Source organism: Mobula birostris, chromosome 10 (assembly GCF_030028105.1).
Source record: "Mobula birostris isolate sMobBir1 chromosome 10, sMobBir1.hap1, whole genome shotgun sequence".
NCBI classification, from domain to species: Eukaryota; Metazoa; Chordata; class Chondrichthyes; order Myliobatiformes; family Myliobatidae; genus Mobula; species Mobula birostris.
Window position 1 is genome coordinate 133451432 of NC_092379.1, and position 21195 is coordinate 133472626.

The window sequence follows — 21195 nt, forward strand, 5'->3', positions numbered from 1 at the left end:
TTGGCCTATCAAGTCTGCTCTGCCATTTGAGCATAAACAAGAGAAAATCTGCAGATGCTAGAAATCCAAGCCACACACACAAAATGCTGGAGGAACTCAGCAGGCCAGGCAGCATTGACGGAAGAAAGTACAGTTGACGTTTCAGGCCGAAACCCTTCGGCAGGACTCAGCTATTTGATCATGGCTGATTCAGTTCCCTCTCAACCCCATTCTCCTGCCAGTAACCTTCCACGCCCTGTTTTATCAAGAATCTGTCAGCCTCCACCTTGAGTACACCCAATGACCTGGCCTCCACAGCCACTTGAGGTAACAAATTCCACAGATTCACCACCCTCTGGCTAAAGAAATTTCTCCACATCTCTGTTCAATTTCTGAGATTGTGTCATCTGGTTCTAGACTCCTTACTAGAGGGAAAAAAAAATCCCACTGCCTTTTTTTCCACATATCCATCAGCTCCCCCAGAGCCGATCACCCACCGACAAACATGGGACAACTTAACCTGAATCAGAATCAGGTTTATTATCACAGATGTACATTATAAAATTTATTGTTTTGTGGCAGCAGTAAAATGTATGACAAAAAAAAAACATAAGATACAATAAAAATTAAATAAATAGTGCAAAAGAGGAATAGTGAGGTAGCATTTATGATTTCTTGAGAAATTCAGAAATCTAATGGCTGTGGGGAAGAAGCTGTTCCTAAAACATTGAATGTGTGTCTTCAGAGTCTTCAGGCTATCATCCTCCCTGATGATAGCAATGAAAAGAGGGCATGGATGCCCTCTTATATTCTGTCTGGGCAGCCTCCAACCTAATGGCATGCATATCAGTTTCTCAAACTGCTGGTAATTGCCCCCCCACTTCACCATTCCCCATTCCTGTTTCCCTCTCACACGTTCTCTTCTCTCCTGCCCGTCACCTCCCTCTGGTGCTCCTCCCACTTCCCTTTCTTCCATGGCCTTCTGTCCTCTCCTATCAGGTTCCCCCTTCTTCAGCCCTTTCACCAATCACTTCCCAGCTCTTTACTACACTCCCCTTTCCTAGTTTCACCTATCACCAGCCACATTGTACTTCTTCATCTCTCCCTCCCCCACTGCCACTCCATGAAGTCTTACTCCATCCTCCTTCCTTTCCAGTCTTGAAGAAGCGTCTCTTCCCTAAACATCGACTCTTTACTCTGTGCCTTAGATACTACCTGGCCTGCTGAGTTCCTCCAGCATTCTGGGTGCGTTGCTATGGATGTTGCTTTCCTGAGGCTGTCAAAGTGTGTGCCTCAGGGATGTGGGAGGAAACGGGAGCATCCACAGGAAACCCATGTGGTCGCAGGGAGAACACGCAAAACTCACACAGACAGCAACACAAGTCAGGATTGAACCCCAGTCGCTAGCACTGTGAGGCAGTGAATCTATTAGTACTGTGCTGCCCATATCTTAATCAGTCTTTTTCCAAATGCCATCCCATAAATGAATCTAATAAATCCCACAGGCAGTTTATATCTTTCCTTAACAGTACACATGTCCGGTCAAGATGGCGCCTGTGTACAATAATTCCGTGGTCGACATCTTCTGGATAGACCATAAAACTATTTACTTCACCTCGTTTATATCTTTTACGTCTGTTTTTCATCTTGAATGTGCTTCTGGAACTGCTGGAACCTGTGATCTGCAGTTTGGAGGCCGTTTGGGTGCTCGAGCACTTTGCTGTCTCCGAGAGGACTCTGGGAGGCAGCGAGCCTCGAGGCAAGGAGGTTGTTGGGGATGTGAGCTGATGTTCAACTCCATTTCGCCAACTCAAGCTTCCATTATTCACCGATTAAAGTGACGAGGAAGACTGAAAGATTAAGGCAAACGTGGATGGTGAGCACTGGCTGTCTGCTTTTTGATCACTGATGGGATCGCTCTGCCGATCGCTCTCCTCAGCAGATCTCCCCGCTCTGCTGATGGAGAGGAGAGACTAAGTGACCTGCCACTGTGACCAGAGAACGTTACTGAGAGTTTCTCCATTTTGGATATGGAATTTGGACTATTGTCTATGGACTTTTTTCAATCTTGCAGTTTTTTTTAAAAACTATACTGTGGTTTTCGCCTGAACTTTCTCATTTTGTTTTTGTGTGGGAAAGGGGGATTTGAGAGTTGATGATCATGTTGCCGTTCTTTTTCTTTCAGGGTTTCATTGCTAATCTGGAGTAGAAGAATGACAGAGTTGTTTATTTCAATAACAAGTGAATTTTCATTCCTTTCATTCTTTTGAATCCAGATGTGGCCTCAGCAAATGCTCGCTCGACTGCAGCAAGTTCTTTATGCTTGTACCTTCACCCCTTTGCAATTAAAGAAAATCAACCATATGCCATTCAGAGAAATTTAGTTGTAAGGCATGGATTCCATCACTAAAATGTGGCAGAAACTCATTGCAACTAACTGAGGGAAGTCCCAGTGTCGTTATTCCATTATTTTGAATGCCAGCTAACATATCTCACAAATATTTTGTTTCAGCTTCCCTTGGCTGTGACAATATTTGCTCCCCTCAAATATTTTTTTATTAAAGCAGAATTAGGCCATTTGGCCCATCGAGTCTGCTCTGCCATTTCACCAAGGCTGATCCATTTTCCCTCTCAGTCTCCATCTCCTGCTTTCTCCCCTATCTTTTCTTGCCCTGTCCAATCAAGAAGCCATTAACCTCTGCCTGAAATATACAAAGATTCAGCCTTCACAGCTGCCTGTGACAATGAATTCCACAGATTTACCACTCTCTGGCTGAAGAAATTCCTCCCCATCTCTGTTCTAAAAGGACGCCCCTCTATTCTGAGGCTGTGTCCTCTGATCTTAGACTCACCCACCATAGAAAACATCCTCTCCATGACCACTCTATCTAGCTTTTCACCACTCAACAGGTTTCAATTATTCTAGTGAATACAGGCCCAGATCCATCAAATGCTCTTCATATGACAAGCTGTTCAATCCTGGAATCATTTTCATGAACCTCCTTTGACCCCTCTCCAGTTTCAGCACATCCTTTCTCAGATAAGGGGCCCAAAACTGCTCACAATACTTCAAGTGAGGCCTCACCAGTGCTTTATAAAGCCTCAACATTACATCCTTGCTTTTATATTCTAGTCCTCTTGAAATGAATGCTAATATTGCAGTTGCCTGCTTCACCACAGACTCAACCTGAAAATTAACCTTTAGAGAATCCTGCACAAGGACTTCCAAGTCACTTTGCACCTCAGATATTTGTATTTTCTCTCCATTTAGAAAATAATCAGCCTTTTCGTTTCTTCTACCGAAGAACATGACCATACACTTCCTGACACTGCATTCCATCTGCCACTTCTTTGCCTATTCTCCTAAACCCTAAATCCGTCTAAGTCCTTCTGCAGCCTCCTACTTCCTCAAAACTATCTGCCCCTCCACCTAATTTTGTATTGTCTGCAAACCTTGCAACAAAACCATCAATTCCATCATCCAAATCATTGGCATTTAACATAAAAGAATCAGTCCCAACACAGACCCCTGTGGAACACCACTAGTCACTGGCAGCCAACCAGAAAAGGCTCCCTTTATTCCCACTCTTTCCTTCCTGGCAATCAACCATTTCTTCATCCATGCTAGAATCCTCCTTTGATACCATGGGCTCAAAGCTTGTAAAACAGTCTCATGTGTGGCAACTTTTCAAAGGCCTACTGAAAATCAAAGCACACAACATCAACCCATTTGCCTTTGTCTATCCTGCTTTTTATTTCTTCAAAGAATCCCAAAAGATTTTTTTCAGGTAAGATTTTCCCTTGAGGAAACCATGCTGACTATTTTATCATGTGCCTCCAAGTACCAAAAAACCACATCCTTAACAATTGACTCCAATATTTTCCCACAAGGTCAGACCAACTGGACCATAATTTCCTTTCTTCTGCCTCTCCCCCTTCTTGAAGACTGGCATGATATTTGCAATTTTCCAGTCTTTCAGAAGCATTCCAGAATTGAAAGGGTTTACCTCTTTCAGAACCCTGGGGTGTACACCATCTGGTTCAGGTGACTTATCTACCTTCAGATCTTCCAGTTTCCCAAGAACCTTCTCTCTAGTAATGCTAACTTCACACACTTCATGACCGCTGACATCTGGAACTTCCACCATGCTGCTAATGTCTTCCACAGTGAAAACTGATGCAACATACTTATTCAGTTCATCTGCTATTTCCATGTCCCCATTACTACCTCTCCAGCATAACTTTCCGGCAGTCTGACATTAACTTCATGTATCTGATGAATTTTTGGTATCCTCTTTAATGTTATTGGCTAGCTTATTTTTGTATTCTATCTTTACCTTAATGACGTTTTTAGTTGGCTTTTTTTGATTTTTAAAAGTTTCACAATCCTCTAACTTCCCTGCTCTATTGTATTCCCTCTCTGTCTTTTATGTTGGCTTTGACTTCTCTTTTTAGCCACTGTTATGTCATATTTCCTTTAGAATGCTTCTTTCTCTTTGGGATGAATAAATCCTGTGCCATTCGAATTATTTTCAGAAGTTCCAGCCATTGCTGTCTTCCCGGCCAGTGTTAATTTCCAATCAATTTTGGCCAACCCTCTCTCATGCATCTGTAATTCCCTTTACTCCACTGTAATACTGATACAGTGGGCACATGGTCAAGTGGTTAAGGCATTGGACTAGCGACCTGAAGGTCAGGAGTTCGAGCCCCAGCCGAGGGAAGGTGTTGTGTCCTTGAGCAAGGCACTTAATCACACATTTCTCTCACACATTTCTCTGCGACGACACTGGTGTCAAGCTGTATGGGTCCTAATGCCCTTCCCTTGGACAACATTGATGTCGTGGAGAGGGGAGACTTGCAGCATGGGCAACTGCTGGTCTTCCATACAACCATGCCCAGGCCTACGCCACTCTCCAAGCGCAAGACTTTCCAGGCGCAGATCCATGGTCTCGCAAGACTAACGGATGCCTTTACTTTACTTTAATACTGATACATCTGACTTTAGCTTCTCCTCAAATTTCAGGGTGAATTTGATCATATTGTGATCACTTTTCCCATGGTTCTTTTACCTTAAACTCTCTAATCAATTCTGATTCATTGCACAATACCCAATCCGGAATAGCTGATTTCCCCATGGGCTTAACCACGAGCTGCTCTAAAAAGCCATCTCATAGGCATTCTAGAAATTCTCCCTCTTGGGATCCAGCACCAACCTGATTTTCCCTATTTACCTGCATATTGAAATCCTCCATGACTATTCTAACATTGCCCTTTTGGCACGGATTTTCTATCTCCAGCTGTAATTTGTAGACCATATCCTTACTACTGTTTGGAGGTCTGTATACAACTCCCATTAGGGTATTTTTTATCTTTGCAGTTCCTTAGCTCCACCCACCACGATTCAACACCTTTCAACCTTATGTCACCCCTTTCTAATGATTTGATTTGATTTTTGTACCAACAGAGCCACGTCACCCCCTTTGCCTACCTGCCTGTTCTTTCGACACAATATGTACAAGAGCTGGTGGTAGACCTGAGGAGAGCTAAGGCACCGGTGACCCCTGTTTCCATCCAGGGGGTCAGTGTGGGCATGGTGAAGGATTACAAATACCTGGGGATACGAATTGACAATAAACTGGACTGGTCAAAGAACACTGAAGCTGTCTACAAGAAGGGTCAGAGCTGTCTATATTTCCTGAGGAGACTGAGGTCCTTTAACATCTGCTGGACGATGCTGAGGATGTTCTACAAGTCTGTGGTGGCCAGTGCTATCATGTTTGCTGTTGTTTGCTGGGGCAGCAGGCTGAGGGTAGCAGACACCAACAGAATCAACAAACTCATTCGTAAGGCCAGTGATGTTATGGGGATGGAACTGGACTCTCTCACGGTGGTGTCTGAAAAGAGGATGCTGTCCAAGTTGCATGCCATCTTGGACAATGTCTCCCATTCACTACATAACGGACTGGTTGGGCACAGGAGTACATTCAGCCAGAGACTCATTCCACCGAGATGCAACACTGAGCGTCATAGGAAGTTATTCCTGCCTGTGGCCATCAAACTTTACAACTCCTCCCTTGGAGGGTGAAACGCCCTGAGCCGATAGGCTGGTCCTGGACTTATTTCCTGGCATAGTTTACATATTACTATTTAATTATTTATGGTTTTATTACTATTTAATTATTTATGGTGCAACTGTAACGAAAACCAATTTCCCTGGGGATCAATAAAGTATGACTATGGCTATGCTATGACAATGACTATCCTTGGACTTTCAACTATGGAGAAAAGTTTTTATGGAGAAAAGTTTTTATGGAGAAAATGTTGAAAAAGTTGGGTGACTTCTGGGAAAATTCAAAGAGCAGAATTCTGTAATCACATACTGTATAGTCTTAAATTCCTTCATAAATTATTGTATTCCTTCATAAAGTATTGTATTTTGTATTTTAAATTGTATTGTAAATTGTATTTTAATGACAATTTGACACTCAAGTCAATTTGTAGTTCTAAACCATTCTTCATTGAAAAACTACCATTTTTTCCCATGTGTCCAATCTATTCTGTACAGGAAGATAGTTTATATAATGTCATTTCTTAAATTCTCACTGACTCTCCATCAAATTCTAAAGATATTGGTGTTAGCAGATTATAATGCCACGAGTACAGAAGTCCTTGAATAAATTACAGAAGCCAATCAGCAGATTTCCATAAGTCATAGCAGCATAATCAGGCCACTTAGATCATCAAGTTTGCTTCATCAACCATGACTGATTTATTTTCCCTCTTTGCCTTATCTACATGACTTTTGATACCCTATCAAGGAACTATTGACTTCCACTTTAAATACAGCCAGTGACTTGGCCTCCACAGCTGTCTATGACTAAAGGGACATTTTTGAAATCTGAGGCTGTGCCCTCTGGTTCTAGACCTTTCCATGCCCACTCCATCTAGGCCTTTCAATGTTTGGTAGGTTTCAACGAGGTTCCCCCTCATTCTTCTGAACTCCAGTGAAAAATAGCCCAGATTACCTCGATGTACCTACGCCTGAACCATGTCACTCTACTGATGAACGTCTCCTACTTCATCACTTCCACAGCCTCCAACTTGTTAATTCCCCAGTCTCACAATGCCCATTTCTAGTTCCTGATCAAGTTTCACAGCAACACTGCCCCGATAGGCCCACGGAGTCTGCCTTCTCTTGTCCTACTGAACTTAGATCCTTCCATCTTTTCTCAGTGTTGCTCTCCACCATCCAGGCCCTTTGCCCTTTCACCAGCCCTCCCACCCCCATCAGAAATATCATAGGCTTATTTCTTTCTGAAACACAGACACAAAACATTGACTATTAAGCATAGTACAGGCCTTTCGGCCCACGATATTGCGCCTACCTTTCAACCTACTTTCAGGGCAATTTACACTCTGCATTGCATTCTATATTTTTAATTATCCTTGAGGCCAATTCAATTGCAATATTCATTAGAAGGGAAGCTGGACAAACATAGAATGTAAAGAGATACAGGGCGAAGGCCAGAAACAGGATGACTTGAATTGATGTCCTGCAAACCAAATGGGCCAAAAAGCCACCTTCTCTGCTGTAACCATTTCTGCAAGCTAACAATGTCAGGAGCTGAGAAGAGGCCAAATACTAATTCTAAGTTCTATGCTTTGAACCGGTGGAGAGACAGTGACTTTTTCCCAAGGCGGAAATGGCTAATACCAAGGGGCACAATTTTAAGATGATTGGAGGAAAGTAAAGGCAGCGGGGGGGGGGGGGGGGGGGGGGGGGGGGGGAATGTTAGAGATAAGTTTTTCTTTTACACAGTGGTGGGTGCACAGCAGAGCAGATTCATTAGGGACATTTAAGAACCTCTTAGGTAGGCACATGGAAGATAGAAGTATTGAGGGGAAAAAGTATTGAAGATAGAAGTGAGGGGGAAGAGTTAGATTGATCTTAGAGTAGGTCAATAGGTCAGCTGAAGGGTCTGATGTAGTGTTCTATGCTCTTTGTTCTAAGTTTCTCACATCTGTGGATTTTTCCTGTGCAGGGTTTTTCATAGATTCTATTGAGTTTCTTTTTGTGTCTGCCTGCAACAAGATGAATCTCAAAGTTGTATATTGAATGCATATTTTGAAAATAAATTTATTTTGTACTTTAAACAGATATAGTAGTTAGTCAGGGGCTCTCCCGTATGATGGAAGTGTGAAATACTGGAGAGCACAGCTTTAAGGTGAGAGAGGGAAAAGCTTAGGTATGCTGGTCGTCAGACAAGTTTACACAGAGAGAGCGGAAGGTGCCTGGGCTGGGACTGGGAGCGGCCGAAGCAGGTGGCGTTTAGTAAAGTGTTAAGACACATGAATAGCGCAGGGATTGGAGGGATACAAGCAGAACAGGTTTCGCACACTTCGCAACCGTGATCGGCCTTGGGATTGTGGGCCGGAGGGCCTTTTTGTGTGCTCTATCAGGAGAACGTTGTCAGCGCAACGCAAATCACGGGAAAAACCAAACAAACATCAGCAAGTCAGCCGCCTGCCTCTGTGGGAAGAGCTTCACAGGAGGAACGGAGGCCTCGTGCTTCCGCAAGGAACCGCAGAAGTCTCTAGCTGAGGCAGTTTACGGCGCAGGGATACCGAAGCAACCAGATAAAAACCGCCGATCCCGCAGACAGATGGGGAATTCGAGCGACCCGGAGAAATTCCTGTAACTATCCTGCTAAATTCTGGCATTTCTGTAGGGCACACTTTAACGGCCGGCACAATGTTCGCGCACATTGCATAACTTTAAACAAACAGAAGCAGCCCCGATCGTTGTTTGCATTAGAATTAGAGTCCCAGCGGCTCGTCACAAGGTGCCTTTGGTATGGCGATGAAAGTCAAAGTTTGAAAGCGGTTCCCGGATAAAAGAGGCGTTTGTAACACTGAAAAATACACACGTAAAAGCGTACAAATCTGACAAAGCCTTTACAACGCTGCAAACTTTGCAAAATAAAGTCACCTACCAAAATAAACCGCCCTCTAAATATATTCCAACACGGGCTTTGCAAATTACTGTGAAATTCGAGAACGCATTTGATCAGAAGGATTACTATCCAGGAGAGAAGTATAAAGAGGTTTTAGTTAGACGGCCGTCCCCGTCAGCGGGACGGGCACAGAGTAAACTTCTGCCGGGAATTCGGCTCTAGTTCTTACCGGGATGGGACATTTGGACCACTTCGTTGCCCTGGGTTGGATAATTGTAGATCACCACAGCACTCGCCCCCCACTTGGCGGCGTTTAAGATTTTTTCAGAAAAAGTGCATCCGTTCCCCCTCTCGATTAGAGCCACCCAGGGCTGTTGGAGGTCGGGTCTGAAGTATTCGACGTCCGCATCGCAGCCGAAGTTCAGCTCGGACTTCGCGATCCCCACCAGCCCATGAACGTTATTTAGCGGCGAGTCCTGGCCGTAGACGCCGCTCTCGGTCTTCTCCCGCACCGTCTGGTTGCTGTCCGGTTCGGTGTAGCTGATGTCGATGTAGGCGGTCCAGAAGGAACTGGCCAGCGAGCAATGCAGCCCCAGCAACTGAGCGGCTATCAGGGTCGCCCTCCAAGGGGCCGACAGGCAACTGAAGCCCCGCATCTCTCCCAGCGATTTAGCAGCGAGGAACGGTAAGCTTGCGTACAAATCTGAAACCTGAGCCAAATTCCCTCCCTCCTTCCTCTTTTCCTCCTCCCCTGCAGTGGGAACCACTTGAGCCTTGCTCAAATGTTCTAACCTGTGCAGGTAAGATCCCCTCTGCTCTGTCTGTTTCAACGCCTACAAAGCGAAAGACTCCACCTTCTCTCTAATTAAAACGGCAATGCAGCTTGTCCTTTTCCTCCCTCACCCTCTCTATTCCTTTCTCTCCCCCTCCTCTTTCCATCTATTTCATTCAAAGAAGTGCCCAAGCAGACAATATTCTACAGCAATAGTCCATTTTATAATGATAAATGTGTGTGGATCCGGATATGTTCGCTGGGAGATTCCTACTCAGAATCAGATTTATCATCACTGACACATGACGGGAGATCGCAAACACGAGAACGTCTACCGAGGCTAGAAGTTCAAAGTAACACACGCACAAAACGCTGGAGGAACTCAGCAGGTCAGGCAGCATCAGTCGAAATGAACAAGCAGTCGACGTCTCCAGCAGAGGGGCGGGAGACGCCAGAATAAAAAAGGTTGGGGCGGGGGGAGGAGAAAGAGGCTAGCTGGAAAGTGGTGGGTGAAGCCCACTGGGTGAGAAAGGTAAAGGGCCAGAGAGAAAGGAATCTGATAGGAGAGGGGTGTGGGCTAGGAGAAACGGAAGGAGGAGACCCTGGGGGAAGTGATAGGTGGGGAGAAGAAGTAAAATGTCAGAGTGGGGAATGGGGGGGGAGGTGTGCTGGAGATTGACTGTTTTATGGCACCAGTGCAGTGCAAAGACTTTTAAAAATGTATGAATTATACAAACAACTAAATAAGTGCAAAAAGAATAATGACAAAACGTTCCTGAGTTCATGGACTGTTCAGGGAAGAAGCTGTTCCTGAATCATTGAATGTGGGGTCTTCAGGTTCCTGTATCTCCTCCCTGATGGTAGTAATGAGACGAGGGCATGACTGGGATGAGGGTCCTTGGTGGTGGATTCTGCCTTCTTGAGTCAGTCTTTGTTTATGAAGAGTTTTTCATAAATCAAGATGTAGAACATCATAGCACTGTACTGGGCCTAGCCATGACATTGTGCCAGCATTTTAACAGACTCTAAGATCAATGTAACCCTTCCCTTCTGTGTAGCCCTCCAATTTTTCTATAATCCCTGTGTTGACCTAAGAGCTTCCAAAATGCTCCTAATGTATCTGCCTCTACCACCACCCTGACAGGGCATTGCACAGATTCACCATTCTCTGTGTAAAAACCCTACATCTGACAACCCCCTTATACATACCTTCAAATTCTAATAAGTGTCTTTATTTTCCTATAAGTACTTGCGGGAAAACGCATCTCAAGGTAGTAAACGGTAACATTCATGTATTTTGATAATACATGTGACTTTGACTTTCTTGAAGATGCCCTCGATGCAGGGGAGGTTTGTGTCTGTAATGATGGAGCCAGCTGACTCTGCACCCCTCTGCAGCCTCATGAAATCCTGTGCCTTGGAGCCTCCACAGCAGGCTGTGATGCAACCACTCAGAAAGTTCTCCACGGTACATTTGTAAGAGTCTTTGGTGACACTTCAAACTCGGAATGTCCACCAATATCTCTGAGGACCTAACCTGGACCCAACATATCGATGCAGCTATCAAGGACACAAGACAGCTTCATTAGAAGAAGTTTGAAGAGACTTGGTGTGTCTCCAAAAGCCCTCACAATTTTCTACAGATGTACCGTGGACAGCATTCTGACTTGCTCCATCACTGGTATGGGGCTGTGGCTACTGCACAGGATGGAAGTAAGCTGCAGAGAGTTGTAAAATTAGTCAACCCCATCATGGGATTTAGCCTCTGTAATATCCAGGACATCTTCAAGGAGTGGTGTCTCAGAAAGATGGCATCACCATTAAGGGCCCCCACCACCCAGGACATGCCCTCTTCTCATTGCTACCATCAGGAAGGAAGTACAGAAGCCTGAAGGCACACACTCAATGTTTCAATGCCAGCAATTAAATCTTTTGGCAAAACGAATCTGCTGACACCCCCTATTGGGAACATGTCCTGCAGGAAAAAGAAAACAGAAGATGCTGGAAACACTTAGCAGGTCAGGCAGCATCTATGGAGAAAGAAATAGACACACACTAACCTGCAGAGTTTCTTCAGCATTTGAAGTTTTCATTGGAGACTTAAAAATAAAATTGCAGTTGCTGGAAACTTTCTTCAGAGGGGTCTTTAAACTGGAAATTCGCAAACACTCTGTGGCCACTGTATTAGGTACATCTGCTCGTTAATGTAAATTTCTAATCAGCCAATCATATGGCAGCAACTCAGTGCATAAAATCATGCAGACACATTCAACAGGTTCAGTTGTTATTCAGACCGAACCAGAATGGGGGAGAAATGTGAATTAAGTGACTTTCAGAGTGGAATGATTGTTGTTGCCAGACAGGGTGGTCTCAGGGGATGCTGATCTCCTGGGATTTTCACACACAACAGTCTCTGCAGTTTACAGAGAATGGTATGAAAGCCAAAAGGAAACATCCAGTGTGTAGCAGTTTGTGGAAGAAAATGCCTTGTTAATGAGGGAGGTCAGAGGAGAAAGGCCAGACTGGTTTAAGCTGTCAGGAAGATGACAGTAACTCCAATAATCACACATTATAACAGTGGTGTGCAGAAAACCACCTCTAAATGCACATCACGTCGAACCTTGAAGTGGATGGACTACAACACAGGGTCCCACTCATCTACCTAATAGAGTAGTCACAGAGTATTACAGCACAGACAGATGCCCTGTGCCCCACCTCATCCATGCTAACCAAGATGCCCATCTAAGCTAGTCCTATTTGTCTATATTTAGTCTGTATCCTTAACCTTTACCATTCATACCTGCCCAAATATCTCTTACATGCCTTTACTGTTCCTGCCTCAACTACTTTCTCTGGATGCTTGTTCAATATACATAATACCTTCTATGTGAAGAAGTTGTCCCTCAGGTCCCTTTTAAATCTTTCCTCCCTCAACTTTATCTTCCGGTAAGATGGCGAAAACTTCAGATGCAGTGACCTCTCGGGCCAATCAAAGGTGCTCTTTTCTTTGTTAAATGTGTATTTTATAATCATAAGACTATGCTGGACTCTAAGAACTACGGGCACAGCAGGTCTACTGCATCAGTGAGCTGTTCGTTATTTGGAATAGTCGGTGGGGTGTTCTAGGAGCCAGCTGGCAGTTCAGGGAGCAGGAGGCCGGTAGGTCAGAGGAGCCAGATTGAGTTCAGAGGAGCTGACCTGGGTGGCAGACTGTGCTGCTGCCTGCTACTCAAAGGCATCGGAGTTGGTGCTTGAAGGTGGCGTGCAGTGAAACCATGAGTGACTGTCTTGGACGTTTCTCTTGCGATCACAAGACCCTGTTGGACACTGAGTGCCACAGGCTTGTTTCCCTTGTTTGGTGATGAGACAGGTGACTTGGGAGCTGCGTAGCCTCAGTTGCAGCGAGGACTAGGCCTCAAGCCGTGGGCGCGCCTGCTGCTGCAGTCCAGGTGAGGAGATGGCGGAGGTGGTGTAACATGGCATCTGTGCTCGATTTGGGGCTGGCCTCTCCTGTCAGTGCTGCCCTCCGGTGTTCAATTAGCAGAATGACAGGCTGGATTGCTGGGAACTGTACCATCAATTTGCTGGACTTGTTGCTCAGGGTCTTGGACTAAAAATGTGTTTTCCTGCTTGACTTTTTTTTTCCTTTCTTGCTATTTTGAATGCATGTGTAAGTTTTGCATCTTGGCCCCAAGGGAATGCTGTCTTGTTTGGCTGTATCCATGTACGGTTGAATGAATAATTAAACTTGATTTGATTTTAAACCCATATCCTCTGGTTTTTGATTCCCCTTTTTTCTGGGCAAAGTGCATTTATTGTCTATGCTTTCAATTTTATACACTACTGTAAGGTCACTCCTTAGTCTCCTATGCTCCAAAGAATAAAGTTGTAGCCTACCCAACTTCGCCTAGGTAACTACGTAACATTGTCATAAATCTTCTTTGCACTCTTTCCATCTTAATTACGTCTTTCCTATAACATAGTAACCAAACTTAATGAAATTTTTATGATTGTCATCTGAACCTACACACATAATCCTCATTACCCTCTGATTTCCTGTCCTCAGATTTGTCTACTCATCAGATCAGTTTCAGGATGCATTTTAATTTTATTTCTCAATAAATACACTCTGTGGCCACTTTATTAGGTACACCTGTACATCTATTCGTTAATACAACTATCTAATCAGCCAATCATGTGGTAGCAACTCAATACAGCAAAAGCATGCAGATGTGGTTAAGAATTTCAATTGTTGTTCAAACCAAACATCAGAATGGGGAAGAAATGTGATTTACCATGAAATGATTGTCGGTGCCAGACAGGGTGGTTTGAGTGTCTCAGAAACTGGTGATCTCCTGTGGTTTTCATATGCAACAGTCTCTTCAATTGCACAAAAACAAAAAAAAAAATCGAGTGAACAGTGGTTCTGTGGGAGGAAGTGCATGATTAATGAAACAGGCCAGGGGAGAATGGCCAGACCGGTTCAAGCTGACAAGAAGGTCACTGTAATTTGAATAACCACGAACTATGCAGAAGAGCACCTCTGAACATACAACACATTGAACCATGAAGCAGATGGGCTACAGCAGTAGAAGACCATGAACATAGACTCCATGGCCACTTTATTAGTATATCTGACTCTAAAGGAACATTGAAGAACTATTCAGAAAAATATTGATCTGTTTCCATACAAACTGTGCCAAGTGGCCGCCTGCTCTTTGATGTTCTTTGTTTTCAACACCTTATCACTCCAGGGTTCAATGTAAATTGTGTCATCATTGAATTACAGAGTATGGAAATAGGCGCTTCACGCCAGCCTGTCCATGCCACTCTGAGTTAATCCTGTATGGCTGCATTTGGCCAAAATCCCTCTGAATATTTCCAATCTATGAAGCTGCCCATTTGTCTTTCAGTGCACAGTAGACTCTGTCAATTCTCAGTGCTGTCTGCGAGGAGTTTATACATTCTCCCCAACACCATGTGGATTTCCTCTGGATGCTCCAATTTCCACCCACATTCCAAAAAGAATAGACATAAAAGGTAGGGTTAGTTATTAGTGGGCATGCTTTGTTGGCACCAGAAGAGTGGTGACACTTGTGGGCTGGTTGCAGCACATCTTAGATTGTTGTCGGTCATTGACAAGAACTGTAAGTTTCAGTGTACTCTACATGTGACAAATGAAGCTAAACTCTCCTTTAATACTTGTATTTTTTGTAAGTTTCCTCTACCTGCTTCAACTACTTCCTCCAGCAGCTCATGCCATATATCCACCACCCTCTGTGTGGGAACCATGCTCTTTAGCCCCCCTTTCATCCTTGAGGGACGAGAAGATGGCGGCGCGGCGCAGTGTGTGTGGCTGTTCTGAATTGATATCGATATGTGTTAACTAGGGGGCTGTGCACAATCCTGATTTGATGGAGACAGCTGTGAGAAGTGCAGAGGAACATCTGGAGAAACTTCTGAAATGCCTGCTTCGCTGCCGCTGCAACTGTGCGATTGAGAATCTCTGGAGGGGAAGGCCCCAAATCCTCGGCTTTGTCTATTGCCTGTTGCCGGGGCCGGGGTCGAAACGCTCGGCAGAGATGGTGCTCGGTGCCGGAGAGCTGATCGGAGGCTCGGAGTTTTCGGACGGACTCGGAGTCCGACTGTGGTCGGTTGCTTCCAGTATGCTGCATCGGCAAGTTTGCGGCACTGGAGGTTTACCGTCTGCGTGAGATGACGGAACTTTCGAGAGACTTTGAGACTTTTACCATGCCCATGGTCTGTTCTTATCAAATTGCGGTATTGCTTTGCACTGTTGTAACTATATGATATAATTATGTGGTTTTTGTCAGTTTTTAAGTCGGTTTGTCATGTGTTTCTGTGATATCATTCTGGAAAAACGTTGCATCATTTCTTAATGCATGCATTACTAAATGACAATAAAAGAGGGCTGCGTGTCCTCATAATCTAATCTAATCTAAATCATTCAAAGTTCAAAGTAAATTTATTATCAAAGTACCGTACATTGTCATCTACTACCTCAAGAGTCATTTTCATGCAGGTACTTTACAGATAAAAATACAATTAATTGACTTTTATTGAAAAAAAGCTAAGCATAAACAAAGACTGACAAGCAACCAGTATGCAAAAGAAGACAAACTTTGCAAATAGGTTACCTCTCACCCTGAACATACAATACTGTGCAAAAATCTTAGGCTCATGAAGTGCCTATAAAAAGTATTCACCCCCTTTGGATGTTTTCAAGTTTTATTGTTTTACAACATTGAATCATGGTGGATTTAATTTGGCTCTTTTTGGGACACTGATCAACAGAAAAATACGCCTTCATGTCAAAGTGAAAACAGATCTCTACAAAGACATCTAAGTTACAAATAAAAATCACAAAATAATTGATTGCATAAGTATTCACCCTCTATAATTTGACATACCAAATCATAAATTAGTTAAATGGAGATTGCCTCATGCAGTCATGATGTTTCAATTGATTGTAGTAAAAATACACCTGTATCTGGAGGGTCCAACTGCTGGTGAGTCAGTACCCTGGCAAAAACTACACCATAAAGTCAAAAAGAAAACTCCAAGCAACTCTGCAAAAAGGTTATTGAAAAGCACAAGTCAGAAGATGGATACTAAAAAATTTCCAAGACATAAATATACCTTGGACTACAGTTAAGTAAATCAACAAAAAAAAAAGAAATTGAAAGAATATGGCACAGATGTACATCTCCCTAAAGCAGGGAGTCCTCAAAATCCAAGTGACTATGCAAGAAGGGGACTAGTGAGAGAGGCTACCAAGAGATCTATCACAACTCTGGAGGAGTTACAAGCTTCAGTGGCTGAGATGGGAAAGACTGCACATACAACTTAATTAACAAATTTCGCGTCACGAGCCGGTGATAATAAACCTGATTCTGATTCTGTTGCCTGGGTACTTCACCAGTCACAGCTTTGTGTCGAAAAAATCCCACATGAAATCTTGGCTAGAGTTTGCCAGAAGGCATGTGTGAGACTGAAGTCAACTGGAAGAAGGTTCTACTATATGGTCTGATGATATTAAAACTGCACTTTTTGGCCATCAGACTAAATGCTATGTTTGATGTAAGCATTGGACATCATCAAAAACACACTGTGAAGCATGGTGGTGGCTGCATCATGCTGTGGGGATGCTTCACTGCAGCAGGCCCTGGAAGGCTTGTGAAGGTAGAGGGTAAAATGAATGCAGCAAAATACAGGGAAATCCTGGAGGAAAACATGATGCAGTCTGCGAGAGAACTTTGGGAGAAGATTTGTTTTCCAGCATGACCCCAATGGCCCCAAGCATAAAACCAAAGCTACATAGGAATGGTTTAAAAACAACAAAGTTAATGTCCTGGAGTGGCCAAGTCAGAGTCCAGACCTCAATCCAGTTGAGAATTTGTGGCTGGACTTGAAAAAGGCTGTTCACTCATGGACCGCATACAATCTGAAAGTAAAGAAGAATGGGGAAAAGATGCAGTGTCCAGATATGCAAAGCTGATGGAGTCCTATCCAAGCCACAGACACAAAAAGCTGGAGGAACTCAGCAGGCCAGGAAGCATCTAAGGGAAAAATGTACAATCGACATTTCGGGCCGAGACGCTTCAGCAGACTGGAGAGAAAAAAAAAGATGAGGAGTAGATTTAAAAGGTGGGGGAGTGGAGAGAGAAACACGAGGTGATAGGTGAAACTGGTAGGTGGTGGTGTGAAGTAAATAGCTGGGAAAATGATTTGTGAAAGAGATACATAACAGGAGGTGGGGATAGTCTGATTGGTGGGGATAGAAGGCCATGGAAGAAAGAAAAGGGGAAGGATCACTAGAGGGAAGCAAGGTGCAAGCAAAGAGATAAGGTGAGAGAAGGAACGGGATGGGGACTGGTGAAGGAGAGGGTGGGGGAGGGGGCATAACACATGAAACATGATAACAAAGAAAAAAGCCTATGGATGAATCTTTCATAAATAACAAGTTAAAGTTCATAATGGGTCTCTATTGTGGGGCAGGGAGAGGGGAATCATGGTTGGGAAAGGAGACGGAGCAGGAAGCACCAGAGGGACATTCTGTAATGATCAATAAACCAATTCTTTTGAATCAAATGACCTAGCCTGGTGTCTCAGGGCTGAGTGTGTTTGCACCCGCTCCACCTGCCACCCCTGGCACTCCTTCTCTGCCACCTGTCTCACTGCTCTCCTGTGATGCTCCACCTCACCATTCCCAACATCCTTTGCTCCCACCAATTTTACAAACTCACTCTCGGTTCCATGTTGACAAATACAGTACTGTGCAAAAATCTTTGGCACCCCAGCTATATAAATGTGCCTAAGACTTTTGCACAGTACTGTACGTCTCCAGTTTTAGACTCTGATACTCTGGAGAAATTAAATGGTGGCAATCCACTTAACCTATATCCCCTCAATATTGTTTCCCTGTACTGGCAATGTTCTTGAGTGCCTTTCCTGCACTCTCTCTACCCTAACCAAGTAGTTTATTAGGTAAAAACATTTCTCTATGGTTTGATACTTAAATATGGCACCATTCAACCACATTTTTAAATTTCCATCCTATATTGCCAATTTTTGTCACTACCTTTGATTCAGCCAACAACGCAAGCATTTTAGTGAACTGCACACAAAACATTGCTGTACATCACCAGTGCCATCTGGGAAAAATTTGGATTATCTAATGAGGAGACATTTTGTTTGTATGTAATTTTTCATTGACTCTATTGTACTTCTTTGTCCTACTGCAATTGCCTGCAAGAAAATGAATCTCAGAGTAGTATATGGTAACCTATACGCACCTTAATAATAAATTTACTTTGAACTTTGGAACCAGGCCTCCTTTTTTAGAAGAATGGGAAGTCGCCTCGTTGAGACATAGAAAATATTAGAAGGTTCCACATAGCAGATGCATGAATTTGTTTCCTTGGGCTAGGGGGACCAGATTCAGGGGTCACAGTCTCAGAATAAAGGGTATGCAGTTTGGAAGTGATCTAAGGAAGAGTGTCTTTACGGGGTGAATCCCTGTGCTTCTCTACACTGGAGGGCAGTCGAGACTCAGTCATTAACTGCCATCAAAGCAGAGTCCTGTTCAACGTCAATTTATTATGAAAGATTCATCTTATTGCAGGTACCCATAAAACAAAGAAACACAATAGAATCCCCATGAAAAACTACACACACAACAAGGACCTACAAACATCCAGTGTGCAAAAGAGGACAAATCTTGCAAACAATAAAATATAGCAAACAAATAATACAGAGAACATGAGCTACAGAGTAACAATATCACCATTCCCTCCCTGTCGCGATACTTTCATCCATCTCTTGACTGCTCTGGGGATGTTCTTACATTTCTTTTGTCTTACGTTACTGGCAGGCAGCCTCTGATATCAATAAGCCTTTCTTTAAATCTTATTTCGCTCTTTGAGTGTTCAGCCACTGGTTCATCATATAGATTATCTGTCCCCCACCACTTTCAATCTCCCTAGTCATGTTTGATCTCACTCTATTTCAGCCTTCAACTTAACTTTCCCAATGAAACCCCCATGATACGACGAAGGATTTCGTTTCCATAGAATTTAGTTTGAAATTTAAAACATAACGCTCTGGACATCATGATGTCCAGTGCCAACGTAGCATGCCCACAACTTACTAACCCTAACCCGTACATTTTAGAAGGTGGGAGGAAACTGGAGAAACTGGAAGAAACCCATGCCATTTCAGTCATAGCATACAGGCTGCCAACAAGGCAGTGGCAGGAATTGAACCTGTGTTACTGGCATTGCAAAGCGTTATGCTACCATGCTTGAGTTGCTTTGATTTTCCAATGAATATGCAGCCATGTCAGGGAGCAAATCCAACGGAGCACCAGAAGCTTCTGGAATATAGAACATTCCATACAGTACAGGCCCTTCAACCCATGATATTTTACCAATATTCAATCTATTAACCCTTCCCTCCAACACCACTCTACATTTTCCTTTCATCCATATCCAAACTTTACCTAAGAGTCTCTTAAATGTCCATAATGTATCTGCCCCTACCACCCACCTCTCTCTGTCTAAACAAACTTACACCTGACAGGATTCTCCACTGGCTCCTGCCACCTTTTGGTGGAGTTTCCACCTGAATCGAAACTGGACAGGTAACTGTGTTGTGGTGCTCTGGAATGGGAATGGTATTTGCAGAAGCCATGTACCTGTTTTCTATCTGCATGGTAGATTGTGTTGCGAATTTGTTATGTTTATTATGGTAGTTAGTCACGTTGGTTAGGGTGTGATAGAAGTGAAGAGTTTAGTTATGTATTCATTCTAGGGTCATTCTAAAGTCAGGGAGTGTGCTAGGCAGTGCTATCTTTCTTTTTTGTTATTTTTTTGTTGACAGCTTAAACACGCTTAAGCCCAATTAAGTTCACTTAATTATGCCTAATCACATTGAAGAAAGCTTAAGTATGTTTAATACAAAGAATGTTTATTTTGTTATATCACTAGTTTTAGTTTCATTAGTTTTATTGCTTCAAGATTGCTTATTTTGCTGGTTTCTTAATAAAGGATTGAACATATTCTTCGATTTGGGAGCCGTTTTTGGATTGGAGAGCATGTCATACAGGATTAACCCCCACTTGCTTCGTCTCTAAGCAGTGTTGGTTGTTCGAGTAGCCGCTACAGTAGTCTACAGGATGATCACCCAGACCTAGAACACTGAAACTATACTCCCAGTCCACGAACATGAATTAGAAAATTTAAATTTCGTTTGAAAATGGAATCGGGTACTTATGGAAAACCCAGCGGTTGGTTGGGTTACACTAATGATCTTTGAGGAAACCTGCCTTCACCCAGTCTAACTGATTCCAAAGTGATCAAGCAAGGCAATGAGTTGACGAAGGCAGCTAACTTGTTTGGCTAGTTCAAGGGATGGCTAATTAAAGATAAAGATTATCTTTATTTGTCACAAGTACATACAGTTAAATCTTTAGTTATCATCATCGTTACGTGCTGTTTCTTGACTTCTCCATGACCCTGATTGTTCTTGGCAAATTTTTCTATGGAAGTATTTGCCATTGACTTCTGGGCAGTATCTTTGGAAGATGGGTGACCTCAGCCCTTATCAACACTCTTCAGAGATTGTCTGCCTCTGCCTGACGTCAGTGGTCGCACAACCAGGACTTGTAATATGCACCAACTGCTCAGACAACCAGCCACCAACTGCTCTCGTGGCTTCACTTAGTAATAAGACGATGCTTAGTATAATAAAACCAAAACATATTGGAGCAGAATTAGGCCTGTCAGCCCACTGAGTCTGCTCCACCATTCCACCATGGCTGATTTATTATCCCTCTCAATTACATTCTCCTGCCTTCTCTCCATAACATTTGACGTCCTTACTAATCAAGAACCTATCAAACTTCGCTTTAAATGTACTCAATGACTTGGCTTCCACAGCTGTCTGTGGCAATGAATTCCATAGACTCTG

The 21195-nt window shown here is 43.5% G+C and overlaps 1 protein-coding gene across 3 annotated transcripts in view; it reads right to left on the bottom strand.

Annotated features, from left to right (window-relative positions):
* The window catches only part of rnf128b (ring finger protein 128b), a 180877-nt gene that overhangs the window by 106328 nt on the left and 53354 nt on the right, over positions 1 to 21195 (bottom strand). The window contains exon 1 of one of the 3 annotated variants that reach the window (XM_072271027.1): positions 9163 to 9789. The exons of 1 other annotated variant lie outside the window; for it this stretch is intronic. In XM_072271027.1, the coding sequence (XP_072127128.1) occupies positions 9163 to 9589 (427 nt within the window). In that variant the 5' untranslated portion in view covers positions 9590 to 9789. Of the gene's footprint in view, positions 1 to 9162; positions 9797 to 21195 lie in introns of those variants that run through there. One more of the 3 variants, XM_072271030.1, reaches the window with a different exon arrangement.